The sequence below is a fragment of the Anabrus simplex genome, chromosome 1, assembly GCF_040414725.1.
Source record: "Anabrus simplex isolate iqAnaSimp1 chromosome 1, ASM4041472v1, whole genome shotgun sequence".
NCBI lineage: Eukaryota > Metazoa > Arthropoda > Insecta > Orthoptera > Tettigoniidae > Anabrus > Anabrus simplex.
In genome coordinates, this window is record NC_090265.1 from 1,407,105,808 (window position 1) to 1,407,129,089 (window position 23,282).

General features: G+C 41.6%; 1 protein-coding gene across 1 annotated transcript in view; it reads right to left on the bottom strand.

Moving 5' to 3' along the window:
* The window catches only part of LOC136858373 (sensory neuron membrane protein 2), a 311,757-nt gene that overhangs the window by 48,252 nt on the left and 240,223 nt on the right, over positions 1 to 23,282 (bottom strand). The window contains exon 2 of the mRNA XM_067137868.2: positions 15,717 to 15,874. Coding sequence (XP_066993969.2) covers positions 15,717 to 15,874 — 158 coding nt within the window. The remainder of the gene's footprint in view (positions 1 to 15,716; positions 15,875 to 23,282) is intronic.

The following is a 23,282-nucleotide window of genomic DNA, read 5'->3' on the forward strand; positions in this document are numbered from 1 at the left end:
CGAAGATGGTTGGCGCAGGGACATGTGGCACGTGCGAGGTGTCCAGGCGCAGCCCGAGTGACGTCAGCACGCGAGGATCGGCGCATCCGCCGCCAAGCGGTGGCAGCCCCGCACGCCACGTCAACCGCCATTCTTCAGCATGTGCAAGACACCCTGGCTGTTCCAATATCGACCAGAACAATTTCCCGTCGATTGGTTGAAGGAGGCCTGCACTCCCGGCGTCCGCTCAGAAGACTACCATTGACTCCACAGCATAGACGTGCACGCCTGGCATGGTGCCGGGCTAGAGCGACTTGGATGAGGGAATGGCGGAACGTCGTGTTCTCCGATGAGTCACGCTTCTGTTCTGTCAGTGATAGTCACCGCAGACGAGTGTGGCGTCGGCGTGGAGAAAGGTCAAATCCGGCAGTAACTGTGGAGCGCCCTACTGCTAGACAACGCGGCATCATGGTTTGGGGCGCTATTGCGTATGATTCCACGTCACCTCTAGTGCGTATTCAAGGCACGTTAAATGCCCATTGCTACGTGCAGCATGTGCTGCGGCCGGTGGCACTCCCGTACCTTCAGGGGCTGCCCAATGCTCTGTTTCAGCAGGATAATGCCCGCCCACACACTGCTCGCATCTCCCAACAGGCTCTACGAGGTGTACAGATGCTTCCGTGGCCAGCGTACTCTCCGGATCTCTCACCAATCGAACACGTGTGGGATCTTATTGGACGCCGTTTGCAAACTCTGCCCCAGCCTCGTACGGACGACCAACTGTGGCAAATGGTTGACAGAGAATGGAGAACCATCCCTCAGGACACCATCCGCACTCTTATTGACTCTGTACCTCGACGTGTTTCTGCGTGCATCACCGCTCGCGGTGGTCCTACATCCTACTGAGTCGATGCCGTGCGCATTGTGTAACCTGCATATCAGTTTGAAATAAACATCAATTATTCTTCCGTGCCGACTCTGTTTTTTCCCCAACTTTCATCCCTTTCGAACCACTCCTCCTTGGTGTTGCATTTGCTCTGTCAGTCAGTGTACACCGGCACGAAAAGGAACTGTTGTAGGATGAAATTACAAGCATCTCGGTGCCTCCGAAAACCGTGAAAACAGTTAGTGAAACATACAGCCAATATTATTGAGCCATGAGTTTCGAATCTCCCCCTCATTTTTTAAAAAATCTGTTTGGTCAGCTCCATCTTCCGTAAACAGTTTGAGCTACGTCTCCTTGCTAATCTGTGGTTGTTACATCTGCTAACTGATGTCTCGCATACTACGTTATCTAGGCATTGAACTATAAACTACAGTTTTCCTCGTTTCCCCATAGATGGTTCTGGAGTAAAGGGACGATTTTTCCCTGTATTGAGAAATAGTTTGTCATAGGTTGGCCGTCATGTAATAAATATCGTTTGCCTCCATTCCTTCATAGCAACAAGCCACGCCTCCCCTTAGTTACCAATAAGAACCCTTCCCTGGGTTTATACCATACCAAGGAGCTAGACAATATTGCTCCTGGAACTTGGTCTTGGAATCGTCGTTAGGGGCTGGAAGCACTTGCTGTGATTGTATTGCGGAATTGCCCGCCTAAAGCTTGAATAGAGGGCCACTGAGTCATGAAGGTAAGACTCTTAAGTCAACTTCATTGTTTTAAAAGGGGGATGGGAGGACTTAAATTTTTTTAGCATGTGAATTCATAGGTGGTGCTTCATTTTATGGAATGTAAGGTGGTGCCTGTGTGTACCCTTGAAACCCCTTCTGCAATTTGATTTTTCAGTGACTAGTTTTCAAAATTGGTTGTCACCTTTCAGAAGTTAATTATCCTAGTCATTCTGCAGTATGGATTAGCCGCTGCTTCACCGGCGTTCTTCTGGTTAGGTTTTTTCTATTGGCTTTACGTCACACTGACACAGATAGGTCATATGGTGACGATGGAATAGGAAAGGGCTAATACTGAGAAGGAAGCCGCCGTGGCCTTAATTAAGGTACAGCCCCAGTACTTTCCTGGTGTGAAAATGGGAAACTACGGAAAACCATCTTCAGGGCTGCCGACAGTGGGGTTCGAACCCACTATCTCCCGAATACTGGATACTGGCCGCACTTCAGCGACTGCAGCTATCGAGCTCGGTTGCTTAGTTTTTAACCGGCTTTATTTCTAATAGGATAGCCTGGTTGTCCCGGCATCCTAGTATTTTGTGATTTACGGCCTATTAAACTAACCCTTTCTAGTTTCTATTTTTAATGCTTATGGCCGTTTAGCATGGGTTTGCGCCCCTGTAATATAGATCTGTGAGCCGTGAAAGTTAAAAAGGACCAGTCTGGTTTATTTTAAAGTGCCAGTGCATTCTGGAACCCTTCCGGTTATTTTCTTATCCTCGAAGTTTGGCCGTGCGGAAATAGAGGCCCTATGCTTCGTGTGGTTTCCTTTTATTTTGCTAATTACCTCCCTTGTGAGTTTAAGTACCTTCTAAGGTTTTTCTGTTATGTAAACTTCAATTTCCTTCGCGTTTGATTTATATGTTTTATATTGTCCAGAACTATCTGGTACTATATCTATTAGTTAAATGTTAGAGACGCGTCTCCCTGTATTAATTAGAAGCCTAAAATTCTTCATCTGTTAATTGTTATTAAATAGAAGCCTAAAAGCACCGTCAGTACTATACACCTCAGAATGCCTAAACATGGTAAGAAAAGGGCAACTTAGAAAACTGAAGCTGAAGGAAAGGAAGATCCTGAGAAAAATCATGGGCCCCATTAAAGAAGAAGGCAAGTACAGAATCAGGCACAACAACGAACTGTACCAACAATTGGAGAGCATTACAACATCTATGAGGAAGAGGAGATTGAACTTCTACGGTCATGTCATGAGAATGGACAATCAGAGGCTCACCTCCAGAATCTTCCACACCATCTCTAGAGGGAAAGCGACTAATGCCAAGTGGGCAAGACTCGTCAGAAAAGACCTTCAAGAATTGGACATTGCTCCCAGTGAAATTTATGACAGGAATAGGTACATAACGTTGATCAGAACATCAAACTCTCTCCAGTCACTAACAGAAAAAACTGTACGTCCGGGAGGAGGTGTGAAATGGACTTAGGAGCGAAAAGACATTCACAGTGCAAGAATGAAGGAGTACTGGTCAAAGAAGAAAGCTGCTAGAGATAAGAACCACGTGATCCATAGCAGGCCCAAACGGAACTAAAAAAAAGAAGCCTAAAAGCTTTATCTTGTTAATTGGGTTTTGTCCCTGCTGAATTTTGAACACTGATAGTTCAAAACTATTATTTATCTTATTATATTTTATTATCTTAATGTTTTCGTATTAATGAAAGTAATCCCCTACCCCCCCCCCGCACGCACACACACACACACACACAAAGAAAAGTAAACTTGAAATACACTGACTGACAGAGCAAATGCAACACCAAGAAGGAGTGGTCAGAACTTTATGCCAATTGCAGGGTAGACTGACGTCACTGAGGTATGCTCATGATGTGAAATGCGCCGCTGTGCTGCGCACGTAGCGAACGATAAATGGGACACGGCGTTGGCGAATGGCCCACTTCGTACCGTGATTTCTCAACCGACAGTCATTGTAGAACGTGTTGTCGTGTGCCACAGGACACGTGTATAGCTAAGAATGCCAGGCCGCCGTCAACGGAGGCATTTCCAGCAGACAGACGACTTTACGAGGGGTATGGTGATCGGGCTGAGAAGGGCAGGTTGGTCGCTTCGTCAAATCGCAGCCGATACCCATAGGGATGTGTCCACGGTGCAGCGCCTGTGGCGAAGATGGTTGGCGCAGGGACATGTGGCACGTGCGAGGGGTCCAGGCGCAGCCCGAGTGACGTCAGCACGCGAGGATCGGCGCATCCGCCGCCAAGCGGTGGCAGCCCCGCACGCCACGTCAACCGCCATTCTTCAGCATGTGCAAGACACCCTGGCTGTTCCAATATCGACCAGAACAATTTCCCGTCGATTTGTTGAAGGAGGCCTGCAATCCCGGCGTCCGCTCAGAAGACTACCATTGACTCCACACCATAGACGTGCACGCCTGGCATGGTGCCGGGCTAGAGCGACTTGGATGAGGGAATGGCGGAACGTCGTGTTCTCCGATGAGTCACACTTCTGTTCTGTCAGTGATAGTCACCGCAGACGAGTGTGGCGTCGGCGTGGAGAAAGGTCAAATCCGGCAGTAACTGTGGAGCGCCCTACCGCTAGACAACGCGGCATCATGGTTTGGGGCGCTATTGCGTATGATTCCACGTCACCTCTAGTGCGTATTCAAGGCACGTTAAATGCCCACCGCTACGTGCAGCATGTGCTGCGGCCGGTGGCACTCCCGTACCTTCAGGGGCTGCCCAATGCTCTGTTTCAGCAGGATAATGCCCGCCCACACACTGCTCGCATCTCCCAACAGGCTCTACGAGGTGTACAGATGCTTCCGTGGCCAGCGTACTCTCCGGATCTCTCACCAATCGAACACGTGTGGGATCTCATTGGACGCCGTTTGCAAACTCTGCCCCAGCCTCGTACGGACGACCAACTGTGGCAAATGGTTGACAGAGAATGGAGAACCATCCCTCAGGACACCATCCGCACTCTTATTGACTCTGTACCTCGACGTGTTTCTGCGTGCATCGCCGCTCGCGGTGGTCCTACATCCTACTGAGTCGATGCCGTGCGCATTGTGTAACCTGCATATCGGTTTGAAATAAACATCAATTATTCGTCCGTGCCGTCTCTGTTTTTTCCCCAACTTTCATCCCTTTTGAACCACTCCTCCTTGGTGTTGCATTTGCTCTGTCAGTCAGTGTAAAATTAAGGTGAAACTGTAATACTTGTGCTTTCTGTGTCCAGATGTAGGTCCGCACCAGTTTTTCCCCTGCTACCCGGTAATATCCGGAACAAATTATTATTATTATTATTATTATTATTATTATTATTATTATTATTATTATTATTATTATTATTATTATTATTATTATTATTATTATTATTATTATTGTAGTTTTAAATCAGTTGGTTCGAAACTGAACTTCACGGCCTTATGTGTTCCGAGGTGAAATTGAATTACTACTCCGAAACACGTTTTCATTCTGTCCCTGAAGGGGACAGCAGGCCTTTTAGACGGTAATGCCGTTTCGCAGGCCAAGGAGATTTGACACGGTGAGGGAGATGTTCGGATAAGGTGAGGGGGTTGGAGGCCGTGCCCTATACCAGAAAGTGTACCGGCATTCGTCTTAGTACAGGAGAATGGAAAACTACGGAAAGCCATTGCCAGGACAGCCGACGGTGGGCACCAGCCCCTCTCCGTCTCCCGAATACAGAGGCGTAAAACCACGGTAGAGCCGTAGCTACCTCTGTTCAGTTGGTCGAACGGAATACAGAGCTGTCGGTCCAGCCGTGGCCACTTGTAGGCCGAAACCTACTCTGCAACCGCCAACCTTGAAGAGTGAAATGGGAATTGTGACATCTGTTGATAATAATGAAAACTAACTCCTTGATGTAGTTTAAAGGATCGCCACCAGAATGCGCTACATTGAGCTCGAGAGCACAGTCCTTCGATCAGGGTTTAGTATATCACGTTTGTGTCATAAATAACGTCGATTATTCAGTTTATGGACCATAAACTTCACGGGCATCTGCCTCGCTACAAAATAATGTGAAGGAAACAGTTCCGAACCATCGAGGAATGACATTTTCGTGCAGGTGGGGAAGAGAATTGTGGGTAGAGAGAAAATGTAATAATAATAATAATAATAATAATAATAATAATAATAATAATAATAATAATAATAATAATAATAATGTTATTGTTTTTACGTCCTGCTAACTACTTTTACGGTTTTCACAGACGCCGAGGTGATGGAATGTTGTCCCGCAGAGTCGCAAAGGTTCTTTAAGGTGCCAGTAAAACTGCCGACACCAAGCTGAGACAGAATCGAACCTCCCAAGTTGGGGTCAGAAGGCCAGTGCTCTACCGTCTGAGCCACTCAGCCCGGCGGAAAAAGGCTTCTGAAACGTAACAATACCGTCATGAACGATAGTGAATATATGAAAGTTGAACAGGAAAGATAAAAGTAAAAGTACTGTCAGGCTCAACTAGGGCTCCGTAATCCTTACAAATTTATGGAAAGCCTTTGAGGAGAGAATGTTGAATAGTATCTGTAGTAATAAAAGGAGAGCTCCAGAATAATTTTTTTTCGCAAGTTGCTTTACGTTGCACCGACACAGATAGGTCTTATGGCGACGATGAGACAGAAAATGGCTAGGAATGGGAAGAAAGCGTCCGTGCCCTTAATTAAGGTACAGCCCCAGCATTTGCCTGGTGTGAAAATCGAGAGCCACGGAAAACATCTTCAGGGCTGCCGACAGTGGTGTTCGAACCCACTATCTCCCGAATCCTGGATAACGGCCTCACTTAAGCGACTGCAGCTATCCCGCTCGGTGCTCCAGAATTTATCTAGAGAGAATCTGGAGCTCGATTTGTATTAAATTTGACTATTTAGCGAATAAATACAAACTTACATAATTTATCTTCTTTCTTTCTTTTTTAATCTGTTTACCCTCCAGGGTTGGTTTTTCCTTCGGACTCAGCGAGGGATCCCACCTCTATCGCATCAAGGGCAGTGTCCTGCAGCTTCAGACGCTGGGTCTGTGGATACAACTGGGGAGTATGACCAGTACCTCGCCCAGGCGGCCTCACCTGCTGTGCTGAACAGGGGCCTTGCGGGGGCATGGGAAGATTGGAAGGGATAGACAAGGAAAAGGGAAATAAGCGGCCGTGGACTTAAGTTAGGTACCATCCCGGCATTTGCCTGGAGGAGAAGTGGGGAAACCACGGAAAACCACTTCCAGGATGGCTGAGGTGGGAATCGAACCCACCTCTACTGAGTTGACCTCCCGAGGCTGAGTGGACCCCGTTCCAGCCCTCGTACCACTTTTCAAATTTCGTGACAATTCCGGGAATCGAACCCGGGCCTCCGGGGGTAGCAGCTAATCACACTAACCACTACACCACAGAGGCGGACACATAATTTATAGATAGATAGGTAGATAGACATGATTTATTTTAACTGGCAAAGTTAGGGACACGTGTCCCTGTCTTACACTTAACCAGTGAAATACATAATTAACATAAAAATATATAACATACTGAATAAATGAAAAAAGAGACTGAAACAAATTACTACGGCACTATGCTATCCTGCTGTACATAAAAATAACTATTATAATACACAATATAAATTAACATTTTGCTTCCTGCGAAGAAATTAACATACAACAAAGAACGAATTACAATTTCAATAATAATAATAATAATAATAATAATAATAATAATAATAATAATAATAATAATAATAATAATAATAATATAGATAAACCTACTAATATTTACAATTAATTTGTCCAATTCCAGAAGTATATCACATTGACGAATGTTCAGTTTTCATGTGTTTACTGTGGGTGAAAAACATTGCAAAATGGGGATAGGGATAAGGATAACTATGCAGGAAAACCACAGCTGAGTACTTTCTAACACTACTGATGAATAATAATAATAATAATAATAATAATAATAATAATAATAATAATAATAATAATAATAATAATAATAATAATAATAATAATAGGAATAAGAAGGACCATGGGGAGAAGAAGAAGAAGGAGAAGAAGAAGAAGAATGACAATTAGAAGAAGAAGAAGAAGAAGAAGAAGACTGTCGCACTACGAGCTCGTTTCATAGAAATATCTTGAACACATACTTTTAAATCTTCCGTGGTTTGATATCCCTCTGACCTCCTGCGGAAGGAAGTTCCATTCACGGCTGGCCACAACAGTGAAAGAATTGTTGAAGGTTGAGGATTTATGCTTAGGAATAGCGAGCAGTGTCGAGCTCAGCGCTCTGGTGTTTTTATCATGGTGTTCAGAAAGGCTATGAAATCGTTCATACAGGTAAGATGGGGATTGTAAGGTAAGGACTCGGTGCAATGAAGTCAGGGTATGCAGCTTGCTTCTGTCTTCAAGGCGTAGCCATCCGAGGTCGACGTAAGACTGGGTAACATGATCTGAAAATTTCAGATTACATATAAATCTTACACAGGCATTCTGTGCACGTTGTAGTTTATCTCGAAGCTCGGTTTTCACATCTTTGTAAACTGTGCTATTAAACGAGCAATTCTTGTACATATGTACTAGCTTTCTCGAAAACTGCTCTAACGATTTCGATGAAAATCACAGAGTAGGGGCTTTACAGATTTAGAAATCAATCTGCCAGGGCCTCATTTTCGGGGAAATTTATCTTCAGGCGTTTTCGTGTCACATTCATAGCGTGTCAGTCGGCGTGACAACGACGTAATATACTGTATCTCTGTATTAGGAATTCAAGTTCCTTTTATTGTTTTTACACGTCGCACCGACACATGGCGACGATGCGATAGGAAAGGCGTAGGAGTGGGAAGCAATCAGCCGTGGCCTTAACTAAGGTACAGCTCCAGCATTTGCCTGGTGTAAAAATGGGAAACCACAGAAAACCATCTTCAGGGCTGCCGACAGTGGGGCTCGAACCCACTATCTCCCGGTTGCAAACTTACGGATGCGCGCCCCTAACCGCACAGCCAACTCGCTCGGTCCAAGAAAGTTAACTACCGAGAAACAGAAGGCGGTTTTGTAACAAATCTTGATGATGAAGATGATGATGATGATGCTTGTTGTTTTAAGGGGCCTAACATCGAAGGTCATCGGCCCAACAAATCTTAGCGACATCTATATTTTTGTTAGTATGTCAGTATTCAACAATAGAGTGAAGTGGGGGTGGTTATGAGATCCAATCCCTTTTATTCGGCGTGTCGAGTGACACACTAAATAGTGTTTATGCCACGAGTCAATGCTCTGATATAATTAAAAATGTGGGTCTCTTCTTGTAAAACATTGGTTACATGTTTTCATTAAATATTTCCCAATATTCCTTTATTATATTACACCGTCTTTGCACACACACGCAAATATAAGTTGTAATGGAAGGTAGTCACACGGTAATCATAAAGAAATCATAAGACTGCCTTATGTTTAACAAGACCTTCATTCATTCATGTGTTGAAAGACGGGGTGACAAAATGGGTCAGTAATTTAAGCCAATGCCTAGTTAGCATTACGGGCGCTAATAAAATCTCCCTTACCACTTGAAAGATAACCCTGTAATTACTTTGAACAAAGAACCTATTCTATCATCAATTTTCTCCGTCCGCCTCCGTAGCGTAACGGTTAGTGTTATTAGCTGCCGTCCTCGGGGGTCTGGGTTCGATTCCTGGTACTGCCAGAAATTTACGAATGGCAGGAGGGCTGGTATGTGGTTGAAATGGTACATGCAGCTCACCTCCAATGGGGGTGTACCTGAAAAGAGCTGCACCACCTCAGGATGAGGACACGAGTTTACTTTAGTCCGACTCGTTGGCTGAATGGTCAGCGTACTGGCCTTCGGTTCAGAGGGTCCCGGGTTCGATTCCCGGCCGGGTCGGGGATTTTAACCTTAATTGGTTAATTCCAATGGCCCGGGGTCTGGGTATTTGTGATGTCCCCAACATCCTTGCAACTCACACACCACACATAACACTATCCTCCACCACAATAACACGCAGTTACTTATATATGGCAGATTCCGCCCACCCTCATCGGAGGGTCTGCCTTACAAGGGCTGCAATCGGCTAGTAATACCCACACGAAATTATTATCATCAATTTTCTCCTTGGGCCGATTGTCAATGTTTTTGATTGACTGCAATAACCTCACTCTGATCTCATAATCCCCCAATACGGTTAAAAATATTTTCCTTGGTACCCTGTCATATTATGTCTTTCCTAGATCTACGTAATATAAGCACAATCCTCTTCCTTTCATAGTATTTTTCTATTACTTGACGTCTACTAAAAGCCTGGTACTGACAGCTCCTCTGTGGTCTAAAACCACACTGGTTTTCATCCAACTTCCTCTCCGTCATTGATCGCACCATCCTTTCCAAAATGCCTATGAATAACGAATAATTATACCTTCAATTTTAAGACGTCTTGTTTTCACCTGTTAACATTGCCTCTATTTTGTAAGTTGAGATACTGTGGTTATTATTCTACAGTATGCATGATGTCTGTGAGCACCACTTATTTACTTACATTAGTGTAGTATCTTTACTATTCATAATTATGCAGGTCTGCTGGGGGTACATTATCGCTTCACGTCCGTAGGTTTAACCTCAAAGTATCCACTCAGCTGAATGGTCAGAGTACTGGCCTACGGTTCGGAGGGTCCCGGGTTCGATTCCCGGCCGAGTCGGGAATTTTAACCTTCATTGGTTAATGTCAGTGGCTCGGGGGCTGGGTGTGTGTGTTGTCCCCAACATCCCTGAAACTCACACACCACACATAACACTATCCTCCACCTCAATAACACACAGTTACCTACACATGACAGATGCCGCCCACCCTCATCGGAGGGTCTGCCTTATAAGGGCTGCACCCGGCTAGAAATAGCCACACGAAATAATAATAATAATAATAATAATAATTATTATTATTATTATTATTATTATTATTATTATTATTATTATTATTATTATTATTATTATTATTATTATACCTCAAAGTGCCCTATATGTGACCCCCGGGCGGTGCTAACAAAGCAATAACTGTGTCTTCTGGGCCTATCTTTTTAAAGATCTCCCAGCAATGACAAGATTATTTCATGGACATAGCTCTTTTCAGAACTACCAGACAAGAAACATTGGACCTTTCATCCGTATTTTCCAACTTAACATAGAAAGCATCAGCAGAGCAAAATGTGACTACCTATCCAAAGTTTTCCTGGATAATAATATAGATGCTGTGGCTATACAGGAAAGCCATATAGCCAATGAAGAAGAGTTTCGGAAAAGGGGCCGCATTAACCCCCAAATGCACGGTGGCCAAGTATCGTTCTATCTCCTGCTCAACAACCTGCAGTTTATATAGGCGACTTCAACAACCATCACGAACTATGGAAGTACTCGAATAACAATGAATGTGGAACATAATTCGTAGAATGGACAAAAATGAACAATCTCCATCTGATTTTCAACCCAAAAGATCTTGCACATTCCGATCAGCTGCATGGAATATGGATTCCGATCCTGACCTGTGTTTTGTTAGCTGAAACGAGGGAGGACAGCCCTTACATACCAGTCGTAAAGTGTTAAGACATTTTCCCCACAGTCAACGTCGCCCCATTTAAGTGGATATTGGCATCAAAATTCCCGTTGTACGGTCAATACCACAAGCTCAGTGGAACTTCAGAAAAGCAAATTGGTCAACATTCACCACTGAACTGGATAAAAACATTCGGTGGATTGCTTCCAAGCACAACAATTACAAGCGTTTCGTAGGTACAATTATGATGGCGGCTAAGAAGAGTATACCTAGAGGCCATAAGAAAAGAATACATCCCTGTTCGGAATGTTGAGACCGATGCACTCTATAACGAATATCTGCAGAGTGGTGATGAAGACATAGATGATGAACCTCTTTCCAGCATGGATACTACCCGGAGAGAACAGTGGATTGAAACAGTAGAGAATATCGACCTAACTCATTCCAGTAGAAGAACTTGGGTGCTCCTCAGAAAACTTGGAGGAAGCACACTTTTGGTGAAGCAACAGCCTGGAGTTACTCCGAATGGAGTAGCATCTCACATCGTCACAACTTGTCAAACTCCATCAGATAAGAAACATACCAAATACATACGGCGCCAACTCCAAACTCTGAAATCAAGAACACCACCCACATCAAGCTATTCACAACCGTTTACAGTGCAAAATATCAATGCTGCTCTCAAAGACGTTAAACCAAATAAAGCTCCAGGTTTTGACGTCATTCGTCCAGAATTTCTCATTCATTTAGGGAAGAATGCAAGAAGTTGGCTGGCAAGTTTTTTTACCGACCTTCTACATAATGGACAATTCCCGGCAGAATTCAGACGAACGAAAGTGATTTCTATCTTAAAACCAGGTAAGTCTGCCAATGACCCGAGCAGTTATAGATCATTTTCCCTTCTTAGTTGCTGTTATAAGCTTTTTGAGAGGCTAATCTACAACAGAATCAGCGCAACTATTTGTTATCATATTCCAGTTGATCAAGCTGGATTCAGGCCAAATCGCAGCTGCTGCGATCAAGTGCTTTCATTGAAATCCCATATTGAAGCAGGTTTCCAGAAACAACTCAAGAACTCAGCCGCATTAATTGATCTTACAGCAGCATTTGACACAGTCTACAGGGAAGGATTAATTTACAAGCTTCTCTGAATTGTACCCTGTAGGACCATCATGCAGGTTATAAATAATATGCTCAATGACACAAGATTTCGAGTGTGTATGGGAAACAGTATGAGTACAGAAAGGAAGCTCAAAAATGGATTACCTCAAGGATCGGTACTGTCTCACCTACTGTTCAATTCGTATATCTCCGATCTCCCAGAAACATCATCATGAAAATTCTGTTATGCTGATGATATAACACTAGCCACTCAACATCGAGACCCTAGTGAGACAGAAGAAGTGCTACAAAGTGACATGATTTCACTTGAAACGTATTTTAAGAAATGGCGACTGAATCCTAACCCTTACAATACAGAAGTGTCATGTTTTCACCTGAATAATCGCCGAGCTGGCATTAAACTTCACATACGTTTTTGTCATCGTGAACTTCGGCACAGCTGGTATCCTAAATATTTGGACTTTACACTTGATCGCACACTATCTTGCAAACAACATCTTATGAATCTGTCCGAAAAGCTCAAAACACATAATAATATCCTTCAGAAATTGTGTGGCTCAAGTTGGGGTTCCTCAGCAAAGACTTTAAGATCTTCTGCTATGGGATTGGTTTTCCTCCTGTGCTGAGTACGTGCACCAGTTTGGCTGAATAGCCCATATACAAGACTCACTGATACTCAACTGCTGTTAATATCTGGTACTATCCAGTCCACACCCCTTTATTGGCTCCCAATTCTGCCGGATATAATTCCGGCTGAAATAAGAAGATCAAATGCTCTCATTCGAGAGTACAAGAAGATAGAAATGAATCCTCAACTGCCTGTTTTGGATGATATTCCTGATCTCAAGATAACGAAGCTCAAGTCACATCATCCATCTTTGCGTGATGCTGTCACATTGGCTGATGGGAATTTTCACCCTTTAGAAGAATGGAGAAGTCGCTGGAAAGTTGCCACAGACATTTCCTGGTGAACATCTTTCTGGCTGACATCTTCTACGGTGTAAGCTTTGGACCACTCTGAATCGGGTGAGAACAAATCATGGACGATGCAGGGATGTTCTTTATAAGTGAAAATATATTTCATCACCAGAGTGCGACTGTGGTGCCCCTCGACAGACGACCCCCATATTGTAAGTGAATGTATACGACGTTCCTACCACGGGTAGCCCGAGTGACCTTTTGAAACCAACAGAGGAAGCCATACAGTGGATCACCGAACTGTACATTCTGCTATAACTAAATCTTGCTCCAAAGAAACCTGTTTCTTGTCTGTGTATATTTGTAAATATTATGTACTTGTATATATGTATCTAACTTGTTGCCATACGCCAATAATAATAATAATAATAATAATAATAATAATAATAATAATAATAATAATATAGGTTGCTTCTTAAAAAGGGCTTCAAAGAGTTGAAATGCCGTAGTATTTGTTATATTTTGAATTAGAGTGCAGATGAAACCCAGAACGGAATCTCGGCACTTGGGGTGAGACTCTATCCTCAGTTCCTTCCAACTCATTCCCGCTATTTTTCACCCTTTCAAATACCTGTTCTAAAAGTCCATTATTTTAAATTTTCACGTCACCAGAAGTCTCTTGGATCCTTAGTCTATTGGCTGATGGTTGCGTTACTTGAGGAAGGACTACGTGTCTTGTAGTCATCATCACCGTTAACGCCAGTTCAATTTCGGATCAGAAAAAAAGAATGATTTTTCCTTGCAGTTGTACCTGCCATAAAATATTATAGGACTAAATCTGTGGATCTTATAATATGTGCATTAGCTCCCCAAGAGAAACCAGCCAGTTTACGGAGGATATTGTTACGTGTTGTAATCTTAGCAGCTATATTTGAGGGTGTTGTTTGGAAGTCAAAGATCTTACCACGGGAAATTCCCAGATATTTAAGTGTACGTACTGTAATGCTGTAATATTTGACCTCTGGTTTGTAATTTGAATGCCTATTGCAGATGAAATGTTGATATTACTGTTGTTTTCTTCTGGAGATTTAAACGTAGGCAGCACTTTTTGAAGAATATATCCAGAATTTCTCTGTCGGTAGTTAGTGCAGTTTCAGCGCCAATAAAGTTAGTACTCTGGGTTACCAAGTAGATATTGTCCGCGTATACAAATTTCCTTGAGAAAGTCCCTGGCAGGTCATGCGTGTAGGGACTGAAGATGAGGGGAGCCAGAATCGATACTTTAGACAGTCCATCATTTAGTTTGAACACACTGCTTCTGTCCGTTATCAGAATAGATCTGAACAAATATATTGGTCAGCATGCAGGTAAGTTTATAAGTTTGCGACATGGGACATTTCAAGAGAGGACCATCTAGCCATATAGTATCCTAGGCAACTGATAGATGAAAAAATGCAGAAAATTATTTATCTCTTCTCGAACCCGTTTCCAATATGCGTTATAAGGGCAAACACTTGATAGCTGTAACTTCTGCCAGGTCTGCATCCTGCTTGCTCACGAGGGATGTGGGGGATGACCGCATCAAAAATTCTATTGTAGATGAGGCGTTCAAGAACTTCACGCGTGGCTCTTAGCAGAGCTAAAGGGCGGTAGCTTTACAGCGTTATTAGATCTTTTTCGGTCTGATCACGGCAATTCTCTTCTTCTTTTTAACGGTAATGAGAGGTTTCTAGTTTGCACAATGTTTGAAAAGAAGTTGGTTAGCTACTTCATCGTGGCTGGTCCACAGTGAGCAAGAAATTCAGGATATATTTCGTCGAATATCGCTTATCTGCCGAAGTTTCATATTCCTTACAGCATTTCTGGTTTCCTCTTCTGTGTATGGAATGGAAAACCCAGACGACTGCAGAGCTGGTATCTTCTTGATGCCAGCTGAGATATGATTTCCCTTTTAATTTACTAATCTTTTGTGCTCTTGGAGATTGAGACTGTGTGCTTTGGAAGATCATTCAAATCGATTAGATCATGTCGAGTACGTAAGGAGCATGCCGAAGACATGTTTAGTACAGAACAAAAATGGCCATCCAGACACCGGTGGAAAACGAGTTCACTACCTTCAGATTTCACTACGGATGCTCTCCAGATTGAGCTACGGTGTCCAGGGTCATTTCTGATTTGTTGGCAGAGACTTGAGTCACATGTCTGTACTATACTCAGGACGAAAATATAGAATGCACGCTAGCCACACGCTGTGAACCATTCGAGTTGAATAAGTAGCCTTCACGATCTCATTTTACTTGAAATAGACTTTCAGCTTCGACTTGTTCTACATGTGCTTGACACACCTGTTAGCTGTTAGCCTTCGGATTCGTCCATCAAGAATAATCGTAGCTCCATGACGACGACGACGACGACGATGATGATGTTGATGAAGATGATGGTGGTGGTGGTGGTAGAGAAAGCACACTGAATTCACTTTTAACCACAGAACTGAAGAGTTAATTACTCACTCGTAGTGGTAGGGCCCCACCTCCTCCAGAATGGGCCGTCCTCCCTGGCTTACAGCCTCAGGATTGGTAACGTTCCAAAGATACACCTTGAAGTGCATCGGTTGAGGCAGTTTTTGCCAGCGCTCGAAAGCCTGGGATCCATTCCGTAAGCTCACACCCTAGAATAAACATTAGATTTTATTAGTAATCTAACATGGGTCCATTGTACTGTCGTTTAAAAAAACGTTGCAATTAGGATATATTCGGATGACAATGCCTACGTACAATAAAGTAGTATAGTGGAGAAATTAAATTTAAATTGTGTAATAACACAACAATTATAGCAAAAAATTACATAAAATAAATTACATAAAATTACATAAAACAAAAATACACAAAATAAAATTTTAAGCAAAAAATTTAGTGAAATGAGAGAATAAACAGTAGATTAAAACACGAAACAAATAAATATAGAGTAATTAAATATTTCTTACAGAGTGTAACAATAGTTAAAGCAAACACATAAATTCATACAACATTTAGAGGAAGGAACGTAATATATTTACAAAGCAGCCACTTAAAAGTTCATTCAAATTTCAGAAAATAAATGTAACCGGAAGGTGGATTCATATACAATAAAAATGACAAAAGAAACCAGGAATATATGCACTACTGCATACTGTGCAAAATACTTGTTTTTCTTCTGTGTACAGAGTATGGTTGGTTTTACATGTAATAAATTCAACTGTCAATAAACTCGTATTCTTGACAACATTTTAACATCGCTTCAAATTGAGATGGTCCACTGAGGTCCAATTTTAACACTGTTCTTCAACCTTTATTCTACAACATTTTATCTTCTCATCAATGTGTTCTACATATCTACCATATGCCTATGACTTTCGCCTTTTGTCTCCTAGAAAGGAATATAATGATCTCTTGACCAACCTTCAACATTATTTTCTCAATATTACTTTTTGAATAAATATGACTGATCGTCATTTTCGTCAGAGTCTAATTATAACCGCCAATAGCTCAACTTAATTTCACAGCAATCTTACTACTTGTTCATCACAATCTGTTGCTTTGACCATTTTACTTGTAATAGCAACCTTTTAATGTCAATAATTTTATTACTTTCACCTTTGTAATTCTTCACATTGTAAAAAAAATGTTAAAACCAACATTGTTATTTTTAATGTTATTTTTAGTTTAAGTCTCTTTAAGATTTTTAAAATTAATTTCATCTTATTATATGTTAATCAAGTGCTATTTTTATTCCGAGGTTAAGACAATGGCTGATGATGCCTTCATACTAGGCGAAACATGTACCACTTTTAGTTAATAGATCAATGTAAATCATCCAAGACAATGACTTATTGTATTGACTAGGTGATCAATTTAATAAATAACTTACTGTTATTATTCTAATCTAATATGGTTGGTTTTCCAAATATTCACTGCTGAAGTAGAACACTAGTAGCTGCTTTTTCTTTTGGCATGGTTTCTGGCGGATACTGGTCTTCAAACAACGAAGAGATGAAAGTATAGGTTATAGCTCCAACATAACAGCGGCTCTGGAAAGCTCGCAATGCACTGAACATTCTTGCCATCTACGGCGCATTATCCAATGATACTGAATAACGGGAAAGATAGATAGGTTAAAGCAACAAAATATTGGTCTCGACAATACAATTGGTCAGAATTGGTCAGGTCGGGCTATTGATAAGACCACAGGAACAAAGAAAATGGTGGAATTATTTAGTTTCAGGTTGTCTTGCTTTTATTTTTTCTGTATAAGTAAGAATACCTTTTGGACTGGGTGGGTTGGGTCCTGGCATGTAACGAGGAAGGCTCTCTCCTCTATGCTACTCCATGTATCGTAAAACATCATTTTTCTATGACACAAACATATGAACCGAATACCAAAACGCCACCGAAAAAAGAGTTACACGTTACCAAGCTGTTGTTGCTATTGTGGACTGTCAACAACAATTCATTGTAAAGGCTTCCGGCTAAGAATGGAATTTTTAAATATTCATTCATTTGCAATGTTGTACCGATTTCAGTATTAATATAACGTATATACAAAATAATAGACGAATAATTAAACAGCAATTGTGCATTTATATGCACGTATGTCAAGAATTTTTCGTATATATGCATTTATGTGAACTATAAAAATTAACTATTCGATTTCAAATTGTATGAATCGTCTCTATTTATTATGGGCATATTTTATATCTTGAAACAAACAAAACATGGAAATATGCCAAAATCCTCCCCCTAAATATAACCTATTACAAGTAGTGTAGCATGATAATTATAACGGCTCGCATGCTAATTGAGAGATAACGTAAATATTTCCCCATGTATTAACATTACGATTTACAGTAGCTAGAGCGGTACAATTAACATTGTATATATAACACCATAACAGAGCCTCCGTGGCTCAGGCGGCAGCGCGCCGGCCTCTCACCGCTGGGTTCCGTGGTTCAAATCCCGGTCACTCCATCTGAGCTCTGTGCTGGACAAAGCGGAGGCTGGACAGGTTTCCTTCGGGTACCAGCAACACTCTCCAGTATCATTTCATTTCATCTGTCATTCATTAATCATTGCCCCAAAGGAGTGCGACAGGCTTCAGCAGGCGGCACAATTCCTATCCTCACCGCTAGATGGGGTTTCATTCGTTCCATTCCTGACCCAGTCGAATGGCTGGAAACAGGCTGTGGATTTTCAATAATATAACACCATCACATAAGCATTCACACAATTACAGGAAATTGGAGCCTTCCCTTGAAACGCCTTTATATCCTTTATGGCCGAAAATCGTCGGTGTGTTAGAGCGACGTTAAACCACTTACGGTATATCCTTTATACATCTTTGGGATTACCTAACTGCATTTCTGTTAGAATATAGACTCTGTAATTGAACACTGACAATAAATAAATCCCTCCCCAGAGGGGTTCGAAAACTTATGTGATGCGCATTTGGTTATTACAAGGGGCCCCCTCTGAATCTGGCGTCACTCCGTTTCCTTGCACCGGGTCCTTCTGGTTCCTGTCCAACATTCCATGGTCAATTCTTGTTCTTTCGGTGGTGGGAGTGGGGGCACAATTAAATTCGCAACACTTAAGGAGTATTTAATTTCCCACCCTTTAATTTCCTTTTCCAGGTACCTTAATTCTTCGAAAGATCGAAATTCCTCATCTTCGTACATTTTTGCGGATTTCCTCCTCCTAAAATTGCCGCTAGAGTAACTAAGATGTGAACGAATGTTACTCATCCACTCTACAAATGTTTACATATGACGTTTCAGTTTTCTTTTAGACAGTAAATCAGTCTTTCTCCTTACTGAGACGCCTTGAATCATATGAATAGTCATGACTGGGAAACAAACAAACATATCAATCCGTGACATAGCCTACACAACTCATTAAGGACCTTAACCCGCTAAGACAGCTGTTGTACAGTCAGGTGGCGTAGAGATATCGGAGTGCCAAGTGGTGAAAACGTAATATCAACTGAATTTCTTGGCTTACATGACCTGGGTCATTGCCTCTCATATCAAGAGTTCCTCAGTTGACCTCAAGAGGCTGAGTGAAACCCGTCCTAGCCTTATGAACGGGATTAAAATTCTTCGACGAGTCGGGAATGGAACTCAGGGCCTCCGTTTAAGAGATAGGTACGCTCGCCTACAGTACGTGGCTGTCAAATTACGAGTTAGAGGAGAAACAACGCTAAAAACCTCTTTGTCGCTTTTCCTGCACCTTGGTAGGGTCGGGAATAAGGTATATTTCATACACGTGGACTTGGCACAGTTTTACGGTCCGATACCCTCCCTGACACCTAACCTATTTGGGGCAATTGATCCAACTATTATGCGTTTCTGCGGTAATTGAAAATTGGAAGTGTTTCCTTGTGATACGAAGACTACTGCACTGACCAATTAGTAGCGCTAAAATGTACTCTATAAAGGTATAAGTACTCTGCTGAATAAGTAACAGTTCCAAGTCATGTTCACATGAGAAATAAGAAAACGTCCTTGAAGTGCGAATGACGTTTTAATCTCTATCATGACGCTATGACTCATGCGCTGCCGTATTTCATTTGATATATCCATGCCATTGCATTACCTTCAACTGACCACAGTTAAAGTGGAATTGCAGATAAAACAGTCATTTTAGTAGTGTGCTCATGCATGGAAGGATATTGACCAGAGTTTTATAACAGTGCTTCAGCGTTCGTGACTCTTTGTTGAAGTGATATCGTCAGTAAGAGCAAGTTTTCAGTCGCTGGAAGAGACAGAGAGTAAATACAAAGAAGGCTTGTTGCTATCAATCTGTGTGCGCGAAGCAATGGAGGTTATGACTAAGAATAAAGATTATTCACCAGCATAGAGATATTAGCTTTCCTGCTTGGAAAATAAATTGCTTTCATTCTGGAGCGCGTTAATAACACGAATTATTATACAAGCGGGGTATAAAAGGAGTCCTCCCTGGAATACTCTCGGTAATAATAATTTCGTGTGGCTATTTCTAGCCGAGTGCAGCCCTTGTAAGGCAGACCCTCCAATGAGGGTGGGCGGCATCTGCCATGTATAGGTAACTGCGTGTTATTGTGGTGAGGGATAGTGTTATGTGTGGTGTGTGAGTTGCAGGGATGTTGAGGACAGCACAAACACCCAGCTCCCGGGCCATTGGAATTAAACAATGAAGGTCAAAATCCCCAACCCAACAGGGAATTGAATCCGGGACTCTCAGAACCGAAGGCCAGTACGCTGACCATTCAGCCGAGTCGGACAATACTCTCAGTAAGCATGATAGTTATTTGACATCGTCGATGGCTTCTCACCAAGGCGACCGCTGTTGGAAACCCAGCCAATGTTTGTGGGATTTTAAAATGATAAGTCACGTTGCTGCCGTTATAATTAAGATATGAACAGTCACGTAACACCGCAAGTTTGTTTTCGATTCATGCATTGTTATAACAGTCCGAGGTCGATGATTCATTGATTTACACAATTCTTCAAACAACTCTTTATGCCTTCATTTTCCATCTACAGATAAATCAGATCACACTAATTTTACCATAGCCTATATAACATAATTACTTGTATAAGTTAATTTCAAAGCCAAGCTACGATTACAATGTGCCATCCACCTCCAGTAAGAATAGATTACTTGGCAGACATCCGTTGCATTCCAGATGGAGCAATTTCGTTCACTATAATTAACTGTAAGAGTAACATTCAGTACGCGGCATACAATTGTCGTGGGAACAACCTTTAAGGAGAGATTCAGCAATTTCCTTAAAAGAATGGCAAAGTTTCGTAGTGACGTTAGTCAGGAGGACAAACCAAAACATCAACTGGCTAGTTGATGAGCTTTCCGAGAAAACGTAAATGGATGCGACCTTCAAAACCAGCGTTTCAGAATGAGTGGTTCTGAAATGGACAATATCCATAAGAAAGCATATTAATGTTAACATTTTCAAAATCTGAAACTGAAGTTCCATCTGAACCATCCAGGTCTATTTATAATTTTATAACAATGAAAGAATGCGTGCCACTAGCCGCATTAGATGTGACATACTCGTCTAAAGTCTCTGTCAATAGCATCGTCTTTATTGCGCCAAGTTGCTTTCTATAAGGAATATTTATAAAAATGCTCGCTTTCCAGTTTGGTTCTTACCTGCTCTCCATTGAAAGGCAGTTGTCAGCCTTAGCATTACACAGCCTATCCCTCGTTTTATTTGTTCTCTAAGCTAGCGAACAAGTGCAAAATTAATATAAGTTAATATTAAATTACTCTTTCTTGGTATTCATCAAAACGGTAACCCTCGTAAATTATTGTGTAATTTTTACTCGAGATGATGGTTTTAAAAGCAAAGATTTTGACCATTTTCCATTTAACATGCAAAATATATTATCACTGGAGAAATATGAGACAAAATAGCTTGCTAATATAGCAGTTTATTATTATTATTATTATTATTATTATTATTATTATTATTATTATTATTATTATTATTATTATTATTATTATTATTATTATTATTATTATTATTATGCTATATTATTAACGTGGGGAGCCTCCGTGGCTCAGGCGGCAGCGCGTTACCGTGGTTCAAATCCCGGTCACTGCATGTGAGATTTGTGCTGGACAAAGCGGTGGCGGGACAGGTTTTTCTCCGGGTACTCCGGTTTTCCCTGTCATCATTCAGTCCAGCAACACTCTCCATTCTCATTTCATTGCATCTATCAGTCATTAATAAATCACTTTGGGAGTGGCGACCCCATCGTACTAATAGCCTATATATGCTTCATTCATTCCATCCCTGACCCGGTCAATGACTGGAAAACATGTTGTAGGTTTTCATTTTCATTATTAACGTGGATAGGCCCATGTTTTTGGGCTGGGGTCTTTCTAGAATTAGTGTCATCAATTTAGTGTAAGCAATTCTGTGCGGACAGAAAACCGACACCGTGGAACAAGGCAACCAGTGTTCGGCCATTTAGACTATCTACATTTTCGTCATCTTTTCAGCATGGACATGTTTCTGGGGTGGGAGTTATATCTGGAATTAACGTCATCAATTTACCGAAGGCAATTTTGCGTGCAATAGCGTGGACAAAAAACCTACACCGTAACCGAGCAACCAGTGTACGTTATTCAAATGAAAAAACGACGTCATTTTGGTGGACGAAAAGACATGTTTTTGGAAGATGTTGATGTTGGACGTATTTTATACCTATATAGAGAGGCCGTGAACAAAGGGATGGCGAATAATTTTAATGGAAAAACATTAACATTCTGAACACTGCGGAAGGAAATTGGGCATAAAATCAAGCTGGACCAATAGCTCGTCCTATTGTCTCGTAATGACAATTATTTCTTCTTTGCAGCACTACTGTGACTTCGTGATTCTGTCCACTAAAATGGCGTCGTTCTATCATCCATTTTCTATCATTGTTTATGTTTCTGGAAGGATGTTGGACGTATTAGATATGCAAAGACAGGCTATACACAAAGCAATGGCTAATAATTTTGAAAGGGAGAAACAATAATTAAAATACTGAACACTGCGAAAGGAAGAGGAAATTATGTATTGATTTCCATTTATCGGAACTCTTTATTTCTCCTGTGAATGGAGTCAATGGATGTATTCATTATCTGTAGGGTCTATCCACTGTATGTCGTCAGAAGCTACTGAGGGGGGGAACGTCCAAACATTCAAAGGAACATCCAAGGAACACATTCAAATAATCTGTACTCGCTCTAAGTTTTTCTGTGTAGCGGAGAAATGTACATATATATCTTTCTCTTATTTATGGCCCTCGTCCTTTGAGCATTTGACCATCAAAAATAAACGATGATTAAGATATTACAGCAAAAGAGAAAAACAATTAAATAACAAGGTAAAATACATATAGAATGCAGAAAGGGCCTAGAAAAGAACGGGGAGGGGAGGTGGAAGGTTAAAACACACTTGGAATTAACACACTTATTTCTTCCAACATTTACACCATTTTTTAAAATATTTTGCACTATACACACGTAGATCTCTGGTTCCCAGTAACAGCT